General features: G+C 36.7%; 1 protein-coding gene across 1 annotated transcript in view; it reads left to right on the top strand.

Annotated features, from left to right (window-relative positions):
- Window positions 1-22469, top strand: part of Sptz (Spastizin) — a 713541-nt gene that overhangs the window by 248402 nt on the left and 442670 nt on the right. The window contains exon 14 of the mRNA XM_067139843.2: window positions 14996-15113. Coding sequence (XP_066995944.2) covers window positions 14996-15113 — 118 coding nt within the window. The remainder of the gene's footprint in view (window positions 1-14995; window positions 15114-22469) is intronic.

Raw genomic sequence — 22469 nt, forward strand, 5'->3', positions numbered from 1 at the left:
TGCTGAAATTGATAGGCAGGCCACCTGGATGGCACCATTTCAATAGGTCTGCATCTAGAGTTGACACATATTCCAGATGGTAAATTTGAAACACTTCAGTTTGTTTGCCATACAGGGTGATCGGAAACAACGTGAACCGGGTATATGATTTGTTAGAGGGTTGGTCATACTGAGCTGGTGGGCCTTACAGTGATGGGCAAGGCTTGCCTCCTGCTTCCTCTACAAACACACTATAAATCTCTTGACCGGAGCGATCGAAAGATAACATGGCCCAAAAGGTCCCAGCTTTTGTAGCGGAGAGAAAGGTTCCAGAACTCTCTGGGCAGAAGCCCTGTACACACCCACGATTTTGATTGGTTACAAAATTAAATACCAATATAAATGGTCCGTTATTGGACATTATAAATTTTCCAGTTAACTTAATTTTTGATAATGGGACAAAGTGTCTCATAGTGCATTGGCACTGCCGGTGGCTACAATTTGCCTACGCAGTGGCCTCCACGGTATGCACTAGCCAGCGTCTTGGTAGGTGTGCTAGGTACCAACTGTTGAGCCCAGCCTAGCACACGAGGGCGAAACGCTGGCAACCAGGAATGAGTTAGCTGGAAAATTTATAATGTCCAATAACGGACCATTTATATTGGTATTATAAATTTACTCATTCGGAACAAATATTTCAGATTCCCTATGGGAATCAACATCTATATCATACAAAATTAAATACCGAAATTTGTGACTGGCTAAAATTTTGAGAAGGAGGGAAGAGATAGAAGGGCCAGTAAACTTAGAACACCAAAAACAGTCTACAAACAGTTCAGTTTAGAAAACTTATAAATATCAAAATTCTTTTGAATATTAAGTGTCCATCCTTCACCAGAGGGGGCACATAAATTGACAGTAGACACACCTGATGATAGAGTTAGAAACTTCTTGTGCTAGACAGTTCACTGTACGAATTGCAGATGGCCTAAGAGGCACTCAGTTTAAATGCACAGAGAGGGTGTACTTCCAGTACACATTTCATCAATGCAAAAACATTAGAAGCATTTGCATAGAGAATTGACACAAACTTCATAGACATACGTAAAATCATTTTCACAGACCTTAACTTCTCCAGTAAACAAATCATTCAATTTATTTAATGTATGTGAGTCACTTTGTAACAAAAAAATGATTCCCCCATTCTTTACATGTTCTACATTCGCACTAGTACCACTGGCACACTACCAGAGGAGTGGTTCTTAACTGTGATGACTGATCTTTTTGATCAAAATTTGGAGTATTTTGTACTCTATCGTAACTACACTCTTTTTTAATACTATACTGTAATGGTTATAGCGTCCGCCATGCCACTTTGTGATGGGCTGGTGCCGTCACCCACTATGGCCCACGTGCTTGCTCTTTGACCGCACCAATCGCGAACAAACCTAGTGTGGGGCCAGCCCCTTCCCTTGTCCCCCAAGCTTCAGTGCAAGTTCTGCATGGAAATTACGAGAGCGCTGAGCCTAGAGTCTTCTGCCTCAAGAGTTTTCTACATTTATCTAGCTATGGACCATTCTGGAATGTTTGGTCTCCTTATAAAAGGGGAGAGACGACTGCGAGTGACATTTGGTCGTGATCTCAGTCAATGAGTGATCGCCAGCGATCATGACGTGAAAGTGCAGCTGAGAACAGTACTGTGATGTGCATGAACTGCCGTAACTGTCAGACTAGCTTTCTACGGCGTGGACTGATGGTGAAGGTAAGTTCGTGCGGCTGGGCGATGTGGAACCTTGTGTGTGAATGTAAAACTGTGTAGGCGCGTGCGAACTGTGTAGTGTGCAGCCGCTTTTGAAATACAGTGTGCCTGTGCACATGAACTTTGCGACATGACTGTTCAGTTTGTAAGAATAATCTGTAGTGTTAGTAAAAGTGAGAAACTAAGAGAGTGTACGAACTATGTAACTGTGGATCCTGTACTACGAGCATAAGTTGTGTTCTTAGTAAGCCTGCGTGTGTAATGTGTAGCTTTAGTAATTAGTAAATAAATCTTAATATAGAAGCTACCAGTCTAGTGTTAATTTATCTACTACTCCGCCAACCCATTACAACACTATTGTCTAAACCACCCAATCAAAAAAAAACAAACAGAACATTCAGCATACAGCTTAAAGGGTGCACCATATGCGGAAAAAAATGAGAAAAATACTTTTTTTTTCTGAGAGAAACTGTTCATCTGGCAATCCTACCTGCATCACGGTAGCTGAGGCCATATAATAATGATATAATAATTATTAATAATGTATTATTATTATTATTATTATTATTATTATTATTATTACCCAGAGGCCCTGGGTTCGATTCCTGGCCAGGTCAGGGATATCTACCTGGTTCTGAGGGCTGGTTCGAGGTCCACTCAGCCTACATGATTACAGTTGAGGAGCTATCTGATGGCGAGATAGCGGGCCTGGTCTAGAAAGCCAAGAATAACGGCCGAGAGGGTTTGTCATGCCAACCACTGAACACCTTGTAATCTACAGGCCTTCCCGGGCTGAGTGGCTCAGACAGTTAAGGCGCTGGCCTTCTAACCCCAACTTGGCAGGTTCGATCCTGGCTCAGTCCGGTGGTATTTGAAGGTGCTCAAATACGACAGCCCCGTGTCGGTAGATTTACTGGCACGTAAAAGAACTCCTGCGGGACTAAATTCCGGCACCTCGGCGTCTCCGAAGACCTTAAAAAGTAGTTAGTGGGACGTAAAGCAAATAACATTATTATTATTATTATTATTATTATTATTATTATTATTATTATTATTATTATTATTATTAATCTACAGGCCTTAGGGCTGTGCGACAGTTGATTGGTAGGCCATGGCCCTTCAGGGCTGTTGCGCCATAAGGTTTGGTTTGGTATTATTATACATACATACATGCATGCATGCATACATACGAGGGCTTTTTTTTCAGCCTCTGATGGGCTATAAAAAAGATGCATTGATATAACAAAATGATTTTATCACTAAACGTTTAGTACTTTCCTATTTATTTTTCCACATAATCGCCCAAACAATTTAGCCACTTGTCGCATCGTGACACCAGCTTTCCGATGCCCTCTGCAAAGAAGTCTGCCGCCAGTGAGGTAATGTGCGTCTCGACAGCCTCCTGTAGTTCTTCGTTTGTATGCCACAAATGGAGGTTTACAATCAGTGAACTTCCTCCAGCAATCTCAGACATTTCAATGTCTTCTTTGTACACAATTGTGACTCAACATTTAGGATACTGGACACTTTGTTCAAGCTGGGTCCCAACAATGTTGACTGACAATCACAAAACTCAGCGAATGGCGTCAGCCGTAAAGTTTCTCGCATGTTACCATAGTGAGGGGTAGTAGTTTTTAGAGTCTGTCGTAACTGGTGATGAAACTTGGGTCCTGTATGACACTCCAGAAACCAACTTTACTGGCTCCTGGCTCATGAAACATGCTGCACACATCATCTACCCAAGGCAAGTCACATAAATAAATCCAAAAACGTTGGCCTTTACTGAAGAACACTCTTTCTTCCCATAAATTTCTAGTAAAATGGTTCCATGTCCTAACTTTATTAAATTGTTGAATCATCTCAGGATCATATTTCTTAATCAGTTAATTAAGTTTAATCAAATTATCCATATTAATTTAAGTTGACGACTGAAATATATCCCCAAGTTACACAAATTGGCACACGGCAGTTAGGGTCGCGCAGCTGTGAGCTTGCATCCAGGAGATAGTGGGTTCGAACCCCACTGTCGGCAGCCCTGAAGATGGTTTTCTGTGGTTTCCCATTTTCACACAAAGCAAATGCTGGGGCTGTACATTAATTAAGGCCACGGCCGCTTCCTTCCCACTCCTAGGCCTTTCCTACCCCATTGTCACCATAAGACCTATCTGTGTTGGTGCAACGTGAAGCCAATTGTAAAAAAAATTAAAATATAACACATTAATCATGAAAGTTACTAAACCATCTCACATCACCTTCCCAATTAACAATACATTTTCAAAGACGTCCAAACTCCAAATACAGTTTGATTAATCCTCTAACATTAAATTGCAATATTACTGGTTAACAATCAAATTATTCCTTCTAGAGATCTGACAACATGATCATATTAACAAGAATTCTTTCTTTTATGGCATAGGAATCCCACATCTGTTGTATATCAGTGTGTATTCCCTGATGGTGTTTCTTGTGAACTATGGGTTCTTTTAATCATTACCTTGTCTTGATTAGGGCTTTTATTGCCTGGAATACAGAGCATTGTTGTCTTTTGGGTCTCTGCCATGTAATGTATACAACTGTCTTCCATTCACAAGATCACCTACAGGAGGATTGTGGTTTGAGAGCACATGCGGACAGCTGTCAAGGTATACAAAGTGTTCCAGTGAAAACATTTGCCATCTTTCTCCTAATCAGCCTTAAAAAACACATTTATACATTAAGGCATGAATAGAACATAACATCAGTACTACTTAGCAGAGCTCACTCAAGGAACTGGAAGAGAGAGAATTAAATTCTGTCAGCATAAAGAAGACAAATTTACATCAATGACACAAACACCATATTGACGCTTACTTAATAATCCAAAACATTCTGTCTGACTACAAGGTCCACCCAGTAATGTAAGAGAAAACTCCTTCCAACCTGACATGTTACATAACCAGCACTGGATTTGTATTCATCCAAATAGGCCTATAAAATAATTTTTACTCGAGAGTTTCCAGACGGTGAGAAACAAAGCATGTTTTTTTTTTTTTTTCAACTTTTGAATGTGTTAAAACCTTAAACATTTCCATTAATCATGTTTCCTTGTCTAACATATTTTACTTCAAGAATTTTAAGATGTCTTTTTGTAAACACTAGCTGAGGATGACCCAAAAAGGGTTGAAACATGTTCTAGTTTATATGGTTGTACATACCATTTAGATTTAAATGGCTTGTATGAATTTTGTATCGAACAGATGTACCAGCACTAATAAAATTCTTATAAGGAATTTTATTATAAATTGTTAAGCCAATACGGAATCAAATATGAGTTTCGTTACTAGTAAAGGTAGCTGCAGCCAGGGGCTGTAAGGGTTCCCTTTGTCAGGTGAGTGTTAGATGAGCATTTAGAACACCAAGTAAGATGGCTTGCTGACATGTTTCATTCACCTAGAACCTAGTCTGTGTAAAATGAGCCGAGATATTCTGCTTTCATATGGGAAATTGTCTCTTCTTAGACAACTAGTCGTGTATTACAATTCAGAACCATCTTCTTTTACTTTTTCAATTTCTTGGATTCTGTGCATTATTAAGTCATCAGTGGTAATGTTTCTAAAGCTTAACCTAGGCTGAGGATTTCCAGAGACCTTGAACTTCTATTACCTTATTCTTTTGCTCAGTCCTTGCTAGTTTTAAAGAATGGTACTGAAACACCCCAGTATTTGTTTATTTTTTTTTGCTTCCTCCATTGCACAAGAAAGCAGAAATGTTAACTTTTTTCTATATGCCTCTTCATCACATTCATATGACATTGGGTAGAATTTTTGGCGTTTCACTGTGCACAGTTTTACCTTTCTTCCGAGTGCTAATCTTACATTTTCTTGTGCATGTTAGAAATAGTGTAACAAAATACTGGCTGTGCGGTTAGTGGCGCACAGCTGTGAGCTTGCATTCGGGAGATAGTTTGTTCGATACCAACTATTGGCAGTCCTGAATATGATTTTCCGTGGTTTCCAATTTTCACACCATGAAAATGCTGGGGATGTTCCTTAACTAAGGCCACAGCCCTTCTCACTCCTAGCCCTTTCCTATCCCATTGTCACCATAAGTGTGACGTAAAGCAACTTGTAAAAAAAAAAAAAAATAAAAAAAAAAAAATGAAAAAAGAACAACATACAAAGATACATTAAAGTCAAGTAACAACATGCCCAAGTAATACATAGTAGGGTCATTGAGTTCATATCTCTGTGGTGCACTACAGCAAATACGTTGCACCATGGGATGGTGCCATGTCAGTTGTTTGCTTCTCCCGAGGAGAGGCAGTTGCTCACATACATTGTAAGCAGAACTGCAGTCTCTGTTGTAGAGATTAGTTGAATACAAGGGGCAGAATGCAAGAATGCCATAATTTTGAGAATGGGCAAGCATAAAATTCTGCCAAAAATTAGGCATATGTTCTAGGAAAACCATTCAGGTGATGAAGCCAAAATCGCCCATATTGCCACGCTAGAGAAATAATGCAACAAGCCAGCTGAAAAAAAGCGACGTGATGCCTGAACTATTTTTTGATTCATTGGGAATTGTACGCATGGAGTTCATCTCACTAGGAGCAGTACTGTAAACAAGAATGGCTATAAAGGGATCTTTCATCGATATTCAAATTCAGTTTGTCGTAAGCATCCTTGTCTGTGGCGTAGGAAGTGCTGGTCGTTGCTACATGACGGTGCCCCTGGGCCCTGTTTCATAAAACTAACTAATAATATTAGAACTCATAATTATTATTAAACCAAATTCTGTTTCATAAAGATTTATACATGGCTAATAAAATGTCTTCACTCACAATATTAGTTCATTAGTCAGCTGATCCAATTGGAGGTTAGAATTGGTTTGTTCCATATGTTCTTGGTTTGTGTTTGTTCCCAGCAGTAGACTAGTGCTTGACTACAACTGGCTATAATCCATATGTTCGATAGGCTTACTGGATATTTTCGTTATTCTGACTTTGATACATAGGACAATGGGTAAAAGAATTGAAAGTAATGGGAGAGAAGGAATTTTCTTCGCAGAAAGTTTTTTGGTTAACAAGTAAACTATTTGCAGCCTATTGTGCACTCCATAACCTCTTTGTTCTTTTGTTTTTTTATATGCTCTTAAAAATCTCTTTTGGGATGGACTAGTACTTTTGAAATACCATGTATATGAGAAACACAATCATACTGTGCACCAGTCCCTAACAAGAGAGTGTGATCTGAGGTTAGTGCTTCAGTGCTAAATCTCTCATTGTATTCAATTCATATGTTCGTTACATACCAGTACAGGCTGTTCTTGGCCTAAAATTTATTGACGGGGAATATACACTCGCTCCTCATCATTATTTGAATTAGTCAACCATTTCACTGATCTTAACCATTTTATGCCAAAGTATTAAAATACAACTCACTATGGCTTCACTAAGAATATGGATTATGAGTCAAAATATACTCATGGAAATAATCCCAATAATATGAGTAAATATTATTAGTCATGTTGTCTAGGAAACGATTTACTAATATTATTAGCAATATCTACTAATAATTTTGACTCATAAACTAACAACTAATATTGTTAGCTAATAACTCTATGAAACGTAATACTCCTAATATTACTTAATAATATTGGTGAAAAATGTTTTATGAAACAGGGTCCTGCACATCATTTTGTACTTGTCCAAGAGGAACTAGCTAGGGAACAGGTCACAGTTTTGCTACACCCTCCATACTTTCCTAATCCCGCACCATGTGTTTTCTTCCACTAAAGCATTACTGTAATAAAACCTGTGGCTGTTACCTTCCTAGTTCTAGCCTAACATCACTGAAAATGTGTCTGTGCAAGTGTGGTCTTAAATTAGTAGCAAAAAGAACATTCATGGTGTCTGGCAAAGATATTTTACATCTTCACTATAGCTGTAAATTTGTCATCACTTGTATGCAGTATCAAATATTTTGGCATTATTAACATGATCATGGTTTCTTATGAAGATACAAAACTTTGTTCAATGTAAAATGCTCAGAATATATAAATTATATGGGTTATAGTGGAAGTTGATGTGGTCGCCCTTAGTTCACGACTATACAGTAGGTGGTAAATATGTTGCCTTACGCAAGGCAACTTCAAGGACACTGTGAATTCTTATCATCACAAGACGTTGTATTTAATTAGACCTTGTACTATCCAGAATTTTTAAGTGTCACATTGTCATACTCACTGTTTTGAATTTTAATGGGGGCCCCTGTATTTTAGTCAGGTCTTATTGTATACTGAATTTTAATCCACTAGCTGAGGAAGAGAATGCATAATATTCTCGAAACATGTACTAGATGTTAAGGTGAAAGGTAAATAAATGAATAGTATTGACTAGGCGGACTATCTTCCAACATATTTACTGTTACTAAGTCAATACGGATCCAATCCCGACCATCATGGTCAAGATTATTAATATACAGTAGGTAACAAATGCATGGTCTTCAAGTCAGGGTACTAGTTAGAATGCGTGAGTGTGAGCAGGTATGATATACGGGAGTGCTCAGAAGTATTATGATAGATATTTTGTTGAAAGGGCTGCGTGCTTGCAAGCAGAATCAAAGCACAGTAGAATAGTGGTTCATACAACACACTGATTCAAATTGTCATGGTTTCATGTACTTCACTAGTGGTTAAGTCAAACATTTCCTTCATTAATAAAATTTTTAATTTAATTACCACATCCTGATAATTGGAGATGGTCGATAAATAATAATAATAATAATAATAATAATAATATGTCGTGAGCACCGATTTGCAACACGTCCTTCCGTGATTCGAGGACGAGATTCAATCCGTGACCTCCCAGTCAGAAATCCCTAATACTCATGAGTAGTTAAAGTGTAATATATAAAGGGAAGATACAGCAAGAAACAGTGGAAGTGAATTATTAAGTATAATAGAATATCAGTGCAGTGAATAAGTGCAGAATTACAATTATAATTAAAAGCATTTCTTAAAGCTAGTCTCAACTTGGAACATTTCAGTGAGCTGAGAATGAGGCAAACTTGTGCAATCAGAATATTGGTCAGAAAAACAAGTAAACAGACTACAAGGTCATAGTTAGAAGCTTTTAGTGGGTGGACCAGGAAAATCAAACCTGTTGTTAGTCACGTAGCAAGGTGCCCTGTGAAAATAAGAACGCTCGCTGTGGTGCAATAATTCTTTCTAGAAAGAATCTCTGGAAGGTCACCAATCATATGTACATCCATGAGACGGGTGGGACCACACTTGAAGTAACCAATAGGAAACTAACAGATCAGTGATGTGAGGGAACATAGTAGTAGGGGATGACTTGTTCCAGAAGTGCAGAGAAGTGATAAAGGGGAGTGACAAGGGAGCCTCTTGGTCATTCTGGGTCATTCTGTCATTCTTGGTCATTCTGTGTCATTCTGTCGGTCGTAATTCTGGTGTTATTCAGGCAGTTATTCTATTAACATCGGAAAGGAACATTCTCTTGGGAAGGGACGGACACTAGATCACTTGGCAGAGAAGAGACTCTGTAGAATAAAATCAGTGAAGATAGCAGTATATGGAGTTAGTCAGATTAGGCAGTAGTTGAGCCTGCCATCAGTTAGTGAAGACAGCAGTATAAGAAGTTATTCAAATTAGGCAGCAACTAAGACTGTCAAGCAGTAGAGCTGGTTAGCAGTGTCCCACAGAGTCTGTACGTGGAGAACTCACCGAGTGTTCAAAGGAGACTGTAGCTTCAGTTAGCATTCACCTTAGAGTTCTGTGTTTGAGTCCTGAAGCCATCAGCAAAGATTCAGAGGAACACCACAACGAGGATTCAAGAGAGAAGCAAGAAGAAAGAAGCTTCAAAACCCGAGATAAGTATCAACTAGTTAAGAGACTTTAAAGACTGAAGGGAATTTATAAATGTTGTAAAGTGAATCATAGAAGTGTGTGTATTTTCCAAGGAAGTCAGAGACTGATAAACTGGTTATTTAAAAGTAATATTGAGAAGAGAATAATTACAAGTGTGATGTAATATTATTGGAAAGGTGTATTTGATAGTTTGTTTAAATAAATTAGAGTGACAATTTAATAGTGTCAGAAATTGTTTTATAGCAAGGTCAATCTGATATTCGAACCCAAGTCCTCAGCCTGTCCTGTTCATAGAATACGACAAATAATAATAATAATAATAATAATAATAATAATAATAATAATAATAATAATAATAATAATAATAATAATAATAATAATAATCATCATCATCATCATCGTATGGTCTCAGCTATCGTGTGCAGACATTTTAATTTGATGCCATCTGGCTGGCTGCTCATCAGTTTCGACGTTCCATTTTACTCTAGCCTACGAGGTGGCAGACAGAGTAAACCGAATCTCTCTTGGGCTTCTGCGGCTGAGATTGAACGAATTTTGTCGGGTGAATTAGTGTTCAGAACTCTGAAATGTGTCTCATATTTTTATTTTTTTTATAGTCCGGCTCGATGGCTAAATTGTTACCATGCTGGCCTTTGGTCACAGGGGTTCCGGGTTCAATTCCCGGGAGGGTCGGGAATTTTAACCATCATTGGTTCTGTGGATAAACAAGGACAAGCAGCTGTAGATCTAAATGGTAGGTGACCTTCTTGAAAACCATTCATTAGTGAAAACAATGTAAAGGGCAGACTACAGTTTGCAAAAAATTATGCAATATGGACCGTTATTTATTGGTCCAGAGTACATTGGTGCAATGAGAGCAAGTTCAGTCTGTTCTCTTCAGATGGAATTATATATATTTGATGGCTTACCACCAAAAGAAATGACAAAAGCTTCCAAGTACCCACTATGAAAGAGGGAGGAGGGAGCATCATGGTGTGGGGTTGTTTCTCCAGAAGTGGTATTGGTCCTCTGGTCAAGATTGATTGGAAAATGGACATTTCAAGTACAGTAATGTACTAATTGACCATAATAATTCCTCATGCAAGCAAATTATAATGCATGATAATGAACTGAAGCACACTTGCGGCCATGTCAAGAATGTCTTGGGTAAGCAGAAGGAAGTCTGTGTACTGGAATGGCTGAATCCAGCTGATCATCTTTGGAAACAGCTTGCTCTTGTTTTCTTTCTTTTTACAAAATATTTCTGAGCCAGAATAATTATTATCGTTATTATATACAGAATGCTCGGAAACAACGTGAACCAGCTATATGAGTGTTAGAGGGTTGATCATACTGATAAATAATTGGAAAAATAATAATTAGATATCTCACACACTTGTCATTTTATCAGCTGCTGAAGTTAGCCCATCAGATCACTTTGCAGGTGAATTCAAATGGACTATACGAGGCGGTGTTGCTAAATCTGCACGTGGTTTGGTCAGGCTTGAGAGCAATGCCGAGAAATGAGCATCAAACACAAATACACCATGGATTTCAGCCAGTGCCTAACAGCAGGGAGGTCCTTGTTCAAGTCTCTCTCCTGGAGAAGTTTATTTCTTCTATTGGCGTTCTCAAGCCGGTCATAAGCCACATGCAGAATTAGCACCACCGCCTCCCTAAGCCCATCTGAAGTTGCCTGCAAAGCGATCTGATTGGCTAACTTCAGCAGCTGATAAATTGACAAGTGTGTGAGATATCTAATAATTATTTTTCCAATTATTTATCAGTATGATCAACCCTCTAACACTCATATAGCTGGTTCACGTTGTATTTGACCACCCTGTATATATTTTTATCTATGATTTGACTTTATAATTTAAACCTGAAACAGAAATCAGTAAGTTTTTTAAATTGTAAGCTTGCTCGGTGGTTAATTTGTTCCATTGAATTTGTCATGTACCCATTTTTAATGGGAATTTGTAGAAACTACAAAATACAGTACTTTTGAGCACTACTCTACTCCAAGTTATGGTTCTGCTTTACTTGTGAAAGGTGAAACTTCTTTCCTGAGTAGAGGGAGGAAGTTTCAGTGTTATGTATGTACTTGGTTAATTTATTTTTGTTGCTGTTGTTGCTGCCTCATAAAACAGGTGTGCAACATTGAAGACAACAATCTTGTACAGTGAAATCTCGATACGATACCTTGTGGACGCAAAAAAAAAATTGTTGTAGAGGATCGTTAGAAAGAGAATTTGGAATAACACCTTCTCGTTTCAGTTGGTGAACAGATTAAAACTCTGAAATTGAATTACATTAATTACCTACCACATGGTACCATTTAATTTAATTACTACAAATACAGTGTATACGATTTGTGAGAACAGAAACACAGAAAGAATATGAAATTACAGTACTGTATCTTACCAATGTTCAGCAGAGTACAGTCATGTTGGCAATGTGCAGTAATTACATTTTCATACACTTGCAGCACCTGTTATTCACACTGTGCAGCACTTCACTATTGTAAACTACTTCACTCAAAGAACTCTGGAATGGTAGTCTGTTTGACAGTTTTCTTTACAGAAAATGAAACACACAAAGACCTGATCGCGTCGAGGTTCACTAAGTGATTTTCCGGAACACATGGAACACTCAATAGAAAATTCTACAGCGCTTCACAAGATTCAATAGCTTGTGGAAATGAGAGTCTCCTTCTTCATCCTCTCCTTCTTCTTCTCCTTCATCTACCGCCTGTATTCACTGAATTTCCTCCATAATTGTTTCATCCGTGAGTTCAGAGAATACAAGGATTTTGTCCTCAACCGAAAGGTATTCTTCCGCTGCTGGAACATTCTCACCAGACTGTTTGCCGTAGTTAGAAAGAACACTACCCAGTACTTTCACACTCGCGTCATACTCAAAATTGTCGCAGTCAACTTCTTCTTCAGGTGAAAATCCTGCCTTTCTCACGGTCTCTGGTTTCACTCGTTGCCAGCTTGCAGCTATCATGTCACATGCTTGTTTTATATTAACCTGTTGCGCATTTGACAGATTTCTTTCCTCTTCACCAAGTTGGTTCTGTAGTACCCTTTAAGACACTGTATTATTCTCATATCTAAAGGTGGCAGGATCTAGGTACAATTTGCCAGGAAGTAGAAGACCTCCAAATGTTGCAGGACCGGTAGTTGCTTGTAAGCTGCGGAATTATCCACGATGAGTGCGATGTTCCTTTTCTTCTTCTTCATTTCAGCATCCAGTTTCAGAAGCCACTCTGAGAACATAGTAGCTGTCATCCACGCCCTCTTGTTTGCGTTGTAGTCAACTAAAATTTGAAATGAGAAAACTCGTATTGAGGCACAGTGTACAGTACAGTACACATTTTAAAAAAAGAATCAGAAAATTTGACAGATGTAATTTTGCAAAGAGTGATTTTAAAATGACTTACCTGGCAAACTTTTTTGAAGCATCTAGGCTTAAGACTTCTTCCTATTATGAATGGCCGGAGCTCGTGTGTTCCTGTCTGGTTTACGCAGAAGGGAGCAGTTAAACATTCCTTGGATTTTTTGCCTCCACTGCATTTCTTTCCTTTCAAAGACAAGGTTTTCTCAGGGAGAATTTGATAAAAAATCCCAGTCTCGTCAGTGTTATAGGTATCTTCTGGTGTGTATTTCTGTGCTATTTCTTTCATTGAATTACTTCACCAATGATCAGCCTCACCTGTCGCAGAAGACTTCTCTTCTCCTTGAACTGATTTAAAAGTTATACCATGATGATCTCTAAACCTAATAAGCCACTCATTGCTGGCTCTAAGGTCGTCTACACCCAGCAGGTTAGCAAGCTTTCTAGCTTGAGCACAAAGTAGTAGCCCGTTAATTGGAATATTGAGGGCTCTTTTCTCATTGAACCACTTCAACGTTGCAGCATCAATGTCGCTGTACGTCGCAGTTTTTATGTGCTTTCTTCCAGGATTTACAGCATTTCATTTGAACATTTCCTCGATCTCTTTTCTTTTATTCCAAAACGTAGCCACTGTCGATTACAAAAGGCCGTGTTTTCTTGTTACGTCTGTTTGTTTCATTCCCCCATCTATTTTGTTAATTATCATTGATTTCTGCTGTAGACTTATCTGTTTCCGGGAATGTGAAGCCATGCTGTAAAGAATACATACAGTAATCTACGTACAATACAGAAAAAAGCACTTCAAATCACCTGCGCTGCCTCTCCAGGGCGAAACATGACTGCGGCAATGACAACAGTTGCTGGAATGTAAGACTATGAGTGAAAACAATGTACAGTACACTAATGAGAGCGCTACTGTTTCTAACAGCTATTCCGCAGCTACTGTATTGCTTAAATCCTTCTAGACCTTCTTGGAATTCTATACCTGGTGAATTCCTAGAGTTGCACAATAAACCTACCCTCAGATTAGCAGCTTCCGTACAGTATACATTAATCACTTGCTTCCTATGCTTACGCAGTTGAAAAGTTCGTTCTTCATTACATAGTTACATATGGTCCTGATCATTTTTGTGCTTAAATCATTGTAGTACAGAGTGGATGTTCGTCGGAGGGAACTGAAAAATGGATCGAAGTAGAGAGATTTTTCGTTATAGAGAGTATTGTTGCATCGAGAGAAAACATAACATTGTATCAATGGGTTTTATGCCGTGGCCACAATATTTTACGTTATAGAGGAGATAATCGTTATATTGATAATCATTCTACGGAGATTTCACTGTATACTAAATGCATGCAATGTCAGGTCATGTGTATGCCTCTGGGTCTGCACTGAGATATCTGTAAATAATTTGGGTTGCTGGGCTGAGTGGCCCAGACAGTTGAGGCGCTTGCCTTCTGACCTCAACTTGGCAGGTTCAATCCTGGCTCAGTCCGGTGGTATTTGAAGGTGCTGAAATACATCAGCCTCGTGTTGGTAGATTTACTGGCATGTAAAAGAACTCCTGCGGGACTAAATTCTGTCACCTCGGTGTCTCCAAAAACCTTGAAAGTAGTTAGTGGGACGTAAATCAAATATTATTATTATTATTATTATTATTATTATTATTATTATTATTATTATTATTATTATTATTATTATTTATAATTTGGACTATGGTTAGCTATGTTGGATACTCTCTCAGCATTGGTCAAGAGTTGAATTTGAAAGAATTTCAGAAACCATCTTGTGGTATGTTGGAAGGTGGTATTTTAACCAGGCTGAGTACACTTTTTCCCAACCACTCACATCAGCCTCAGTTTTATGACAGAACTGGGAACCAAACCCAGACCATTTGAGTGGGAAGCTGCTGTGTTAACCCTCTAGAAAACAGCAGCAGCTATATTATTCTTACATGCCATTTATGTACACTGAATTATTTCTACTGTTTACAGTCAATAAAACAAGTTGCAACAGCAGGAGTTCATTCTACCTCATTAACGAGTGAAGTGGAGCGATTTTTGTCTGTGAATTCTCTACCAGAAGTGCAAGGCATTAAGGAAATAATACGTGGTAAGTAATGCAGTTTGTTCTTTTACTGCAATTCCTAGTCTCTAATTTTAAATACCTCTATGGCCTACTGTTTTCAAAATACTGGACCCAATCCTGGATGAGGTCAGTGGCATTTTAGGGTGTTTAAATGTGGCAGCTCCATACTTTTTAAGGTTCTCCATTTAAAAAAATTACTGCAGGACAAAATTATATCAACCAGATGTTGATTATAACCAGTAGTGGTGGAAACACATTAAATTAATAATCTTATTAAATACTTCAGTAAGAAAGCAAAAATAGGAATGGTATCACTTGGGAAGTGTAAACTTGCCAGATAAGAAAACTTTTAATAACAAACACCAAGGAGAAATACTACATGGTGAAAAAATCAGTGAAATCTTCATGTCAGTGATTTAGTACACAAACTTTAGATGTCCACTCACAGCCAATTTTGTGCTAATTTTACGTGCCTTTAGCTAACATACAATAATTGTATGTCCAAATAATGTTTATTTCCGTAATGTAAAATATTACGTGTCCTGGTCAAGCTACTTACTCTACTGCACATATACGGGTGTCACTTGTAATATTATAGCTTAGTATGTCCAACTTTTTCCATCTCACTTGAAGACACAGAAAATGAATGATTTTAAATGAAATTAAGCAAGGAGGTGGAAGGAATCGGCTGTAGCCTATGAATAGGAACTGTTCCGGCATTTGCTTGGAAGTGAAAATGGGAAACCACCGACAACCTTCCACAGGACAGTTGACGGTGGGATTTGAATCCACTTGTCTCTCGGATGCAGAGCTTGGCTCGATAGCTGTAGCTTGTTAACATGTGCGGCCACTCCGCTTGGTGAAAAAATGTGAGGATGATCTGAAAAAATGAATTCTTAAAGGAAAATTTAAGCAGTTCAGGAGAGAAGTGGTCAAATCTCAAATATGGATTTGTGAAATGTACAGAAGGCACCTGTGGTGGAGAACTGGGTGAAAGCAAAGAAAAGGAGACACCCTGGTGGAATGACAGCCTAAGGGAACACAATAATTATCATTAAATTAATGTCGTAATGGTCCACCTTTTCAATACTATAATATGCAATATATTTGAATTACATTACTAAACTAGGGATTAGTTTCGGCCTTGGCTGGCCATCTTCAACCTTAATGTAATGCATCTAATAACTAAACAAATGTACAAACACTCAATTGACATAAAAAACAAATGTACAAACACACAATTGACATTGAAATTGGGGATGAACTAAGAGTAAAATTTGAAAAATAAATTAGTCTCTAAGTTCTTAGCATCTGGAGTATCCAGACCATTTCTTGCATTAATATTCGTAGGATTGTTAGTTCCATCACTGCTAATCATTACAATTTCAATTGGAAAGCGGGAACTGGTAAATGTTGATTTTGTAGTCAGATCATCAATCACCAAATCCAATTGAGTGGTGTTAGCAGTATGCAAGCCACTGGACGCCACTGTAAATAACCACCAGCTGACACAGAACTGCTAGATGGTGTTTCCACATCAACCAATGTTAATAAAATGAAATGTTCCCATAGTGCTTGTTAAAATCGTGCTGAAATGCTGTTGGACATTGTCAGGACAGCACATGAAGATATGGTTAAAACTGACACATTCTTAATTTGTGGCTGGTATAAATTCGCAATTCATTGCAGTGTCCATGAAGTTAACCTGAATAAATGATAGATAAAATAAGAATGCCTTCATTGATGTATACTGATCTCAACTTAATCTATATCCTCACATTTTATTTCTTGAGAGCATTGGCCCTTATTTAGATTAATCTTTCTGTTGCTCACGTGGATTGTGAAGACAATCCCTGGCATTTGCTGAGTGACTCATAGGTATTTGAAGTGAGTGACCAACGTTAGTGGCCTGTCTCTGTAGTTTACTGTCTCATGTGAAAGTTAACATTACAGTTTTTTCCTTGTTTTTTTAAATCTAAGAATTTTATTTTTTGTTCATATTGAACTGAGAATGTAAGATAGGTAACTTAAAGGGTCCACCTTTTCAACACAAATAAATGTTACAAGGTATATTTACAACATATTTTTACTTGGAACTAGTTTCAACTAGTTTCAACGCTCATGCTATGTGACATTTAATGAAAAAAGTGACTACAAATTTTGAATCTTTAACTGCCAAGTTCATCTCGAACTTATGCAAAATTTGAATGTGTTATATGTGTTTAGAAGTTAGTTTTTATTGAGTCCTAACTCGTGTTTGTTATAATTTTATTTCACCCTTTATAGACTGTTTTGAAGTGACATTTAATGAACAGTATCTGCAAATTTGAATCTTTAACTGCCAAATTCATCTCGAACCAAAGGTTTAAACATCATATGCAATTTTGAGAAGATTGTTTCTGTTGAGTCCTAACTCATGTTTGTACTACACTCGCACCAGTGACATTTAATGAATAAGTGAACACAAATCTTTAAGTACCAAGTTCATCTCGAGCTTACACAAAGTTCAAATGTGTTACATGTATTTCAAAAGATTGCGTTTATCGAGTCCTAACTCGTGCTTGTACAGTTTTATTTCACTCTTCGCAGCCTGTTTTGAATTGACATTTAGTGAAAAAGTGACTACAAATTTGAATCCTTAACTGCCAAGTTCATCTCAATCCTAAATTTTTTTAAATGTTATGTGCATTTTTGAGACGATTGTGTTTGTTGACTCCTAACTTATGTTTATACTACACTCGTGGCAGGCGACGTTTAATGGAAGTGTGTCTGAAAAATTTTAATCTTCATCTCGAACTTCTGCGTGGTTTTGTTGTGTTGTATGTTTTTTGGGGGATTGTGTTTTTGAGCCCTAACTCATGTTTCTCCAGTTTTGATTCACCCTTCATGGACCTTTTGATGACTGACAATTTCTGACCTCGTAATTCACTATTTTATGTCTCTTTTACTCTTATTTAAGCATAATTCTGTAACATTTTGTGTAATGTACATGTCTGCATGTATATGCCTATGCCTATTTCTCACATTTTGGCTGAAGATGACACTAAATAGCGTTGAAACTAGTTACAAATAAAAATATGTTGTAAATATACATTATAACATTTATTTGTATTGAAAAGGTGGACTCTTTAAGTTTCCTATCTTACATTTCCTTGTTCTGTCATAGCTCATGAACTTTGGCCCAATCTTCTAGTCTCTTAAAGGCTAACTGGAAGGTCTTCCTGTTTGATTGATTCCAAAACCGAATGGTTTTCTGTGGTTTCCCATTTTCACACCAGGTAAATGCTGGGGCTGTACCTTAATTAAGGCCACGGCCGTTTCCTTCCCATGCCTAGCCCTTTCCTGTCCCATCGTCGCCATAAGACCTATCTGTGTTGGAGCGATGTAAAGCAACTAGCAAAAAAAAAAAAAAAAAAATCCAAAACCATATCGTCTGTATATATAAACAACTTTGTTTTCCATTGCTCACTGTTTCTGCAGATCCAGCTGTGGTAATATAGAAGAAATGTGCTATAAAAAGGAAATTTTTGAAATATTACAAGAAGATATTTAGATAGATTCGGTCCTAACAGAAAATGAAATTACATGTGGCCTTTGCTGTTTATATTCATAATTTAGAAAATGGAGTTAAGGATAATGTAAGTCAGTTTTAAACATATGTTAAAAGTAATCAGGAATCACATTCATGTGACAACTCATTTCTACTGAATGAAAATTGTTATATACACCTGGAAACATTGCAGACGGGTTTGCTGAGTATTTCTCATCAGCATATGTAAACACGGATTTTAATTATAACGTGGACCATCTTTCTTTGAATGAAGTTTCTGTTCTTCCCAGGGTTGATAAATTGAACATTCCTCACATAATGATAGATGAAGTAAGAAAATAAAAAGTTAAAACCTATGAAATCCAGTGGACCAGATCGCATTCCACCATACATAATCAAGGGTTGTGCTGACACACTGGTTGCTCAGTTAACCTTCATGTTCAGTCTTTCTTTAAAGACATTCTGCTTCCAAGAAAAGTGGTAAATGGCAAAAATTACTCCAGTTCTAAAGGGAGGGAACTCAGAGATAATAGCAAACTATCGCCCTGTTTCAGTACTTAATGCTATAACAAAAATATATGAACACATACTGTATTCTATGATTTACGACCAAATTATAGAGCTATCACAATGTCAGCATGGCTTTATAGCCGGCAGATCTGTCATTACTAACTTGCTGGGTTTTACTCAAAAGATTTACAATGCATTAGACACAAATAGAAGAACCGGATCTAGAAAAGGCCTTTGATAAGGTGGACCATAAAATTCTTTTGACAAAGCTGCATCAGTTTGGAGTTTCTAAACCATTACTTCAACTATTAAGTTCCTATTTAAAATTTAGACAGCAATCTGTTTGTTTCAAAAGTTAAATTTCACATAATTTTGTTAGTTTTTCTGGTGTGCCACAAGGGTCCAATCTTGGGCCTCTTCTATTTCTCATTATGGTTAATTATTTGCCTGGAATGATTCATTTCTCTGATTGCTTGTTGTTTGCTGACAACTTAAAGTTTTATAAGACCATATATAAATGCAGTGATGAGAATGATTTGCAACAGGATATTAATGTTATTATATTACGGTGTGATAGCAATATATTATTCCTAAATGTTAAGAAATGTAAAGTTTTGCTATTTACCAGGAAAAAGGAAGATATAAATCTGACATATTATATTGGTGAAAAAACCTTAAATTGTAATGTCTATTAATGATTTAAGAATTATTTTTGACAACAAATTAACTTTTAATTAGCCATATTGCAAAAGTAATGAGCCTGTCTATCAAGATGCTTGGATTTTATAATTGGAAATTCCAAATTATTTACTCAACCAGAAGTAATTGTTAAGTTGTATATAAGTTTAGTACGAAGCAAGCTAGAATATTCATCGGTAATCTGCGACCCCCTTTATAAGGACCAAACACGCCACTTTGGAAGACTGTACAAAATGAATTTCTAAGATATTTGTATAATAAAAATTTTGATGTATTTTATCCATTTGATATTTCAACCCAGTATTTAAGAAATTTGTTCAATTTCACATCTTTGAGGAACAGGAGATCATTAATTTCATTACAGATTTAAGGAAATTTTTGAATGGAAAAATTGACTGCCAAGAATTACTTACCTTCTTCCCTTTTCATGTACCACAAATAACATCATGACAGCAAGTACTATTTACAAACTTCATTATATAGGTCTGTATTGATACAGTTTAATTAAGAACTAATATTTGGTTTAATGATCCACTTCACTTTACACTTTAGAAGTGAGAACACACTCAATCTTAAAATATTTTATGCATTCTTTGGTACATGTTTTGTCTTTCATTTAAGACTTTTTCAGCCATAGTGTCTCAAAAATTATTTTATCTAATTAAAATACAGAATTATTTCTGTCCAATAATTTAGAATTTATGAACCCATGTCCTTTTTAGAATGTTTAAAAAACACACTAAAATCAATACACTCTGTTTTCCTATAATACTATCCATCACTTTCTTCGAATCAATCTTTTACATGTTAAAATTTGATTCATAGCATTATCTTCTAATTAATGTTGCTTGAAGTTTGACATAGCTTCAGGTTACTGAATGAGATAGAAGTTAAGTTTTGGCCTCGGAAATGAGAGAATAGGACCTTATAATTTCTTAATTCGTCAACTGGAGAATACTGAACCTTTCAATCTTGATAAAATTCAAGAGACAAGGTCCTCAAATTGATGTTTATCCCTACAGCCGGTTCCCACCCGAGCTTAGCTAAGGTCCTATTCTCTCATTTCCGAGGCCAAAACTTAACTTATACCTCATTCAGTAAACTGAAGCTCTGTTAAACTTCAAGCAACATTAATTAGAAGATAATGCTATGAATCAAATTTTAACATGTAAAAGATTGTTTCTAAGAAAGTGGTGGATAGTATTATAGAAAACAGAGTGTATTGATTTGTGTGTTTTTTAAACATTCTAGAAAAGACATAGGTTCATCAATTTTAAATTATTGGACAGTAATAATTCTGTATTTTAATTAGATAAAATAATGTTTGTGACACTATGGCTGAAGAATGCATAAAATATTTTAAGAGTGAGTGTGTTCTCACTTGTAAAGTATGAAGTAAATGGTATTTATTGGGTGAATCATTAAACTAAATATTAGTTCTTAATTAAGCAAGTACTATTTCACATCTCAAGATCTAGAAGAGTTCATTACCTAACTCACCACTAGATAAAACATTATTGGTTCATTCAGTTAGTGCACAAGTTGATTTACTTGCTGGTGCTAGATTGTTCACTAAGCAAATAGAGGCTATTTTAAACTAAATCATAATCATTATTAAATTCCCTATTGCTGGAATGCTAGGTACTCATAACTTTTTTTTTTTGTTTGTGTTCTTTTTCTAATTTGTTTAGTAATTTTCTATGGCTGATGTATATAGCCTATATTATTATGTTTTTCAATAGTAGTAATAATTTTAAATTGTGTTCTGCTTATTAGTTTTCTTCTTTTCTTTCTATTATTGTTACTATTATTACTATTTTTTGTTTCATGTATTTAAAGTTTAAATCCCATATGTCATGAAGGAATGTAACTGGGCTGAGCCTGTGTGCCTTCTTACTGTCAGATAAACAAACAAACAAACAAACAAACAAACAAACAAACAAACAAACAAACAAACAAATGAGTGAGTTTAAATACTTCAGTTTGAGGGTCGCCCTGGAGTACTCCATTGGTTTGCTGTTTAAGTTTGAGTCTGGAAATATTGTCACTGATTTCTATGTATAGTAATCGCCACGTAAGGCTATACACTAAAAGGTAAATATTGCTGCCCGATTCTCTAGCTTTTTTTTTTTTTTGTAAAAGGCTCATCACTACTGCCAACATGACTAGTTACATATTAAAATCACCAGACATAACCAAAAGAAACTAACCTCGATGTATAAGCATTGATAATGAACATTTCCTAACCCCAGTAAATGATAAGTGTTAAGAAATCAAGATATTCTTAATTAAGCCGGTTTCCATGCTCAATGAGGAATTAAGGAAACAAATACACTTTCTAACTTTCACTCAAATTAATGTACATACTTCTGCCTTTATTTTGATATACGCATTACTATAACCGTATTCTTGAAAAGAAGGGTGTCTTAAACGATGTGATTTATTTAATAAGTCTTTCAGTGTGATTTTCAAAAGTTCCAGAAATTACATAGTGCAACCATACCACCCACGCCATTGCCCCATAGAACCATACGACAGCATCATTGTCCCCATAATTTTGGGCTACCACCATATAGCACCATACGCCAAGGCGTTCAATGGTATAGGACCTTTTAAGTCTA

This window comes from Anabrus simplex, chromosome 2, assembly GCF_040414725.1.
Source record: "Anabrus simplex isolate iqAnaSimp1 chromosome 2, ASM4041472v1, whole genome shotgun sequence".
Taxonomy (NCBI): Eukaryota; Metazoa; Arthropoda; class Insecta; order Orthoptera; family Tettigoniidae; genus Anabrus; species Anabrus simplex.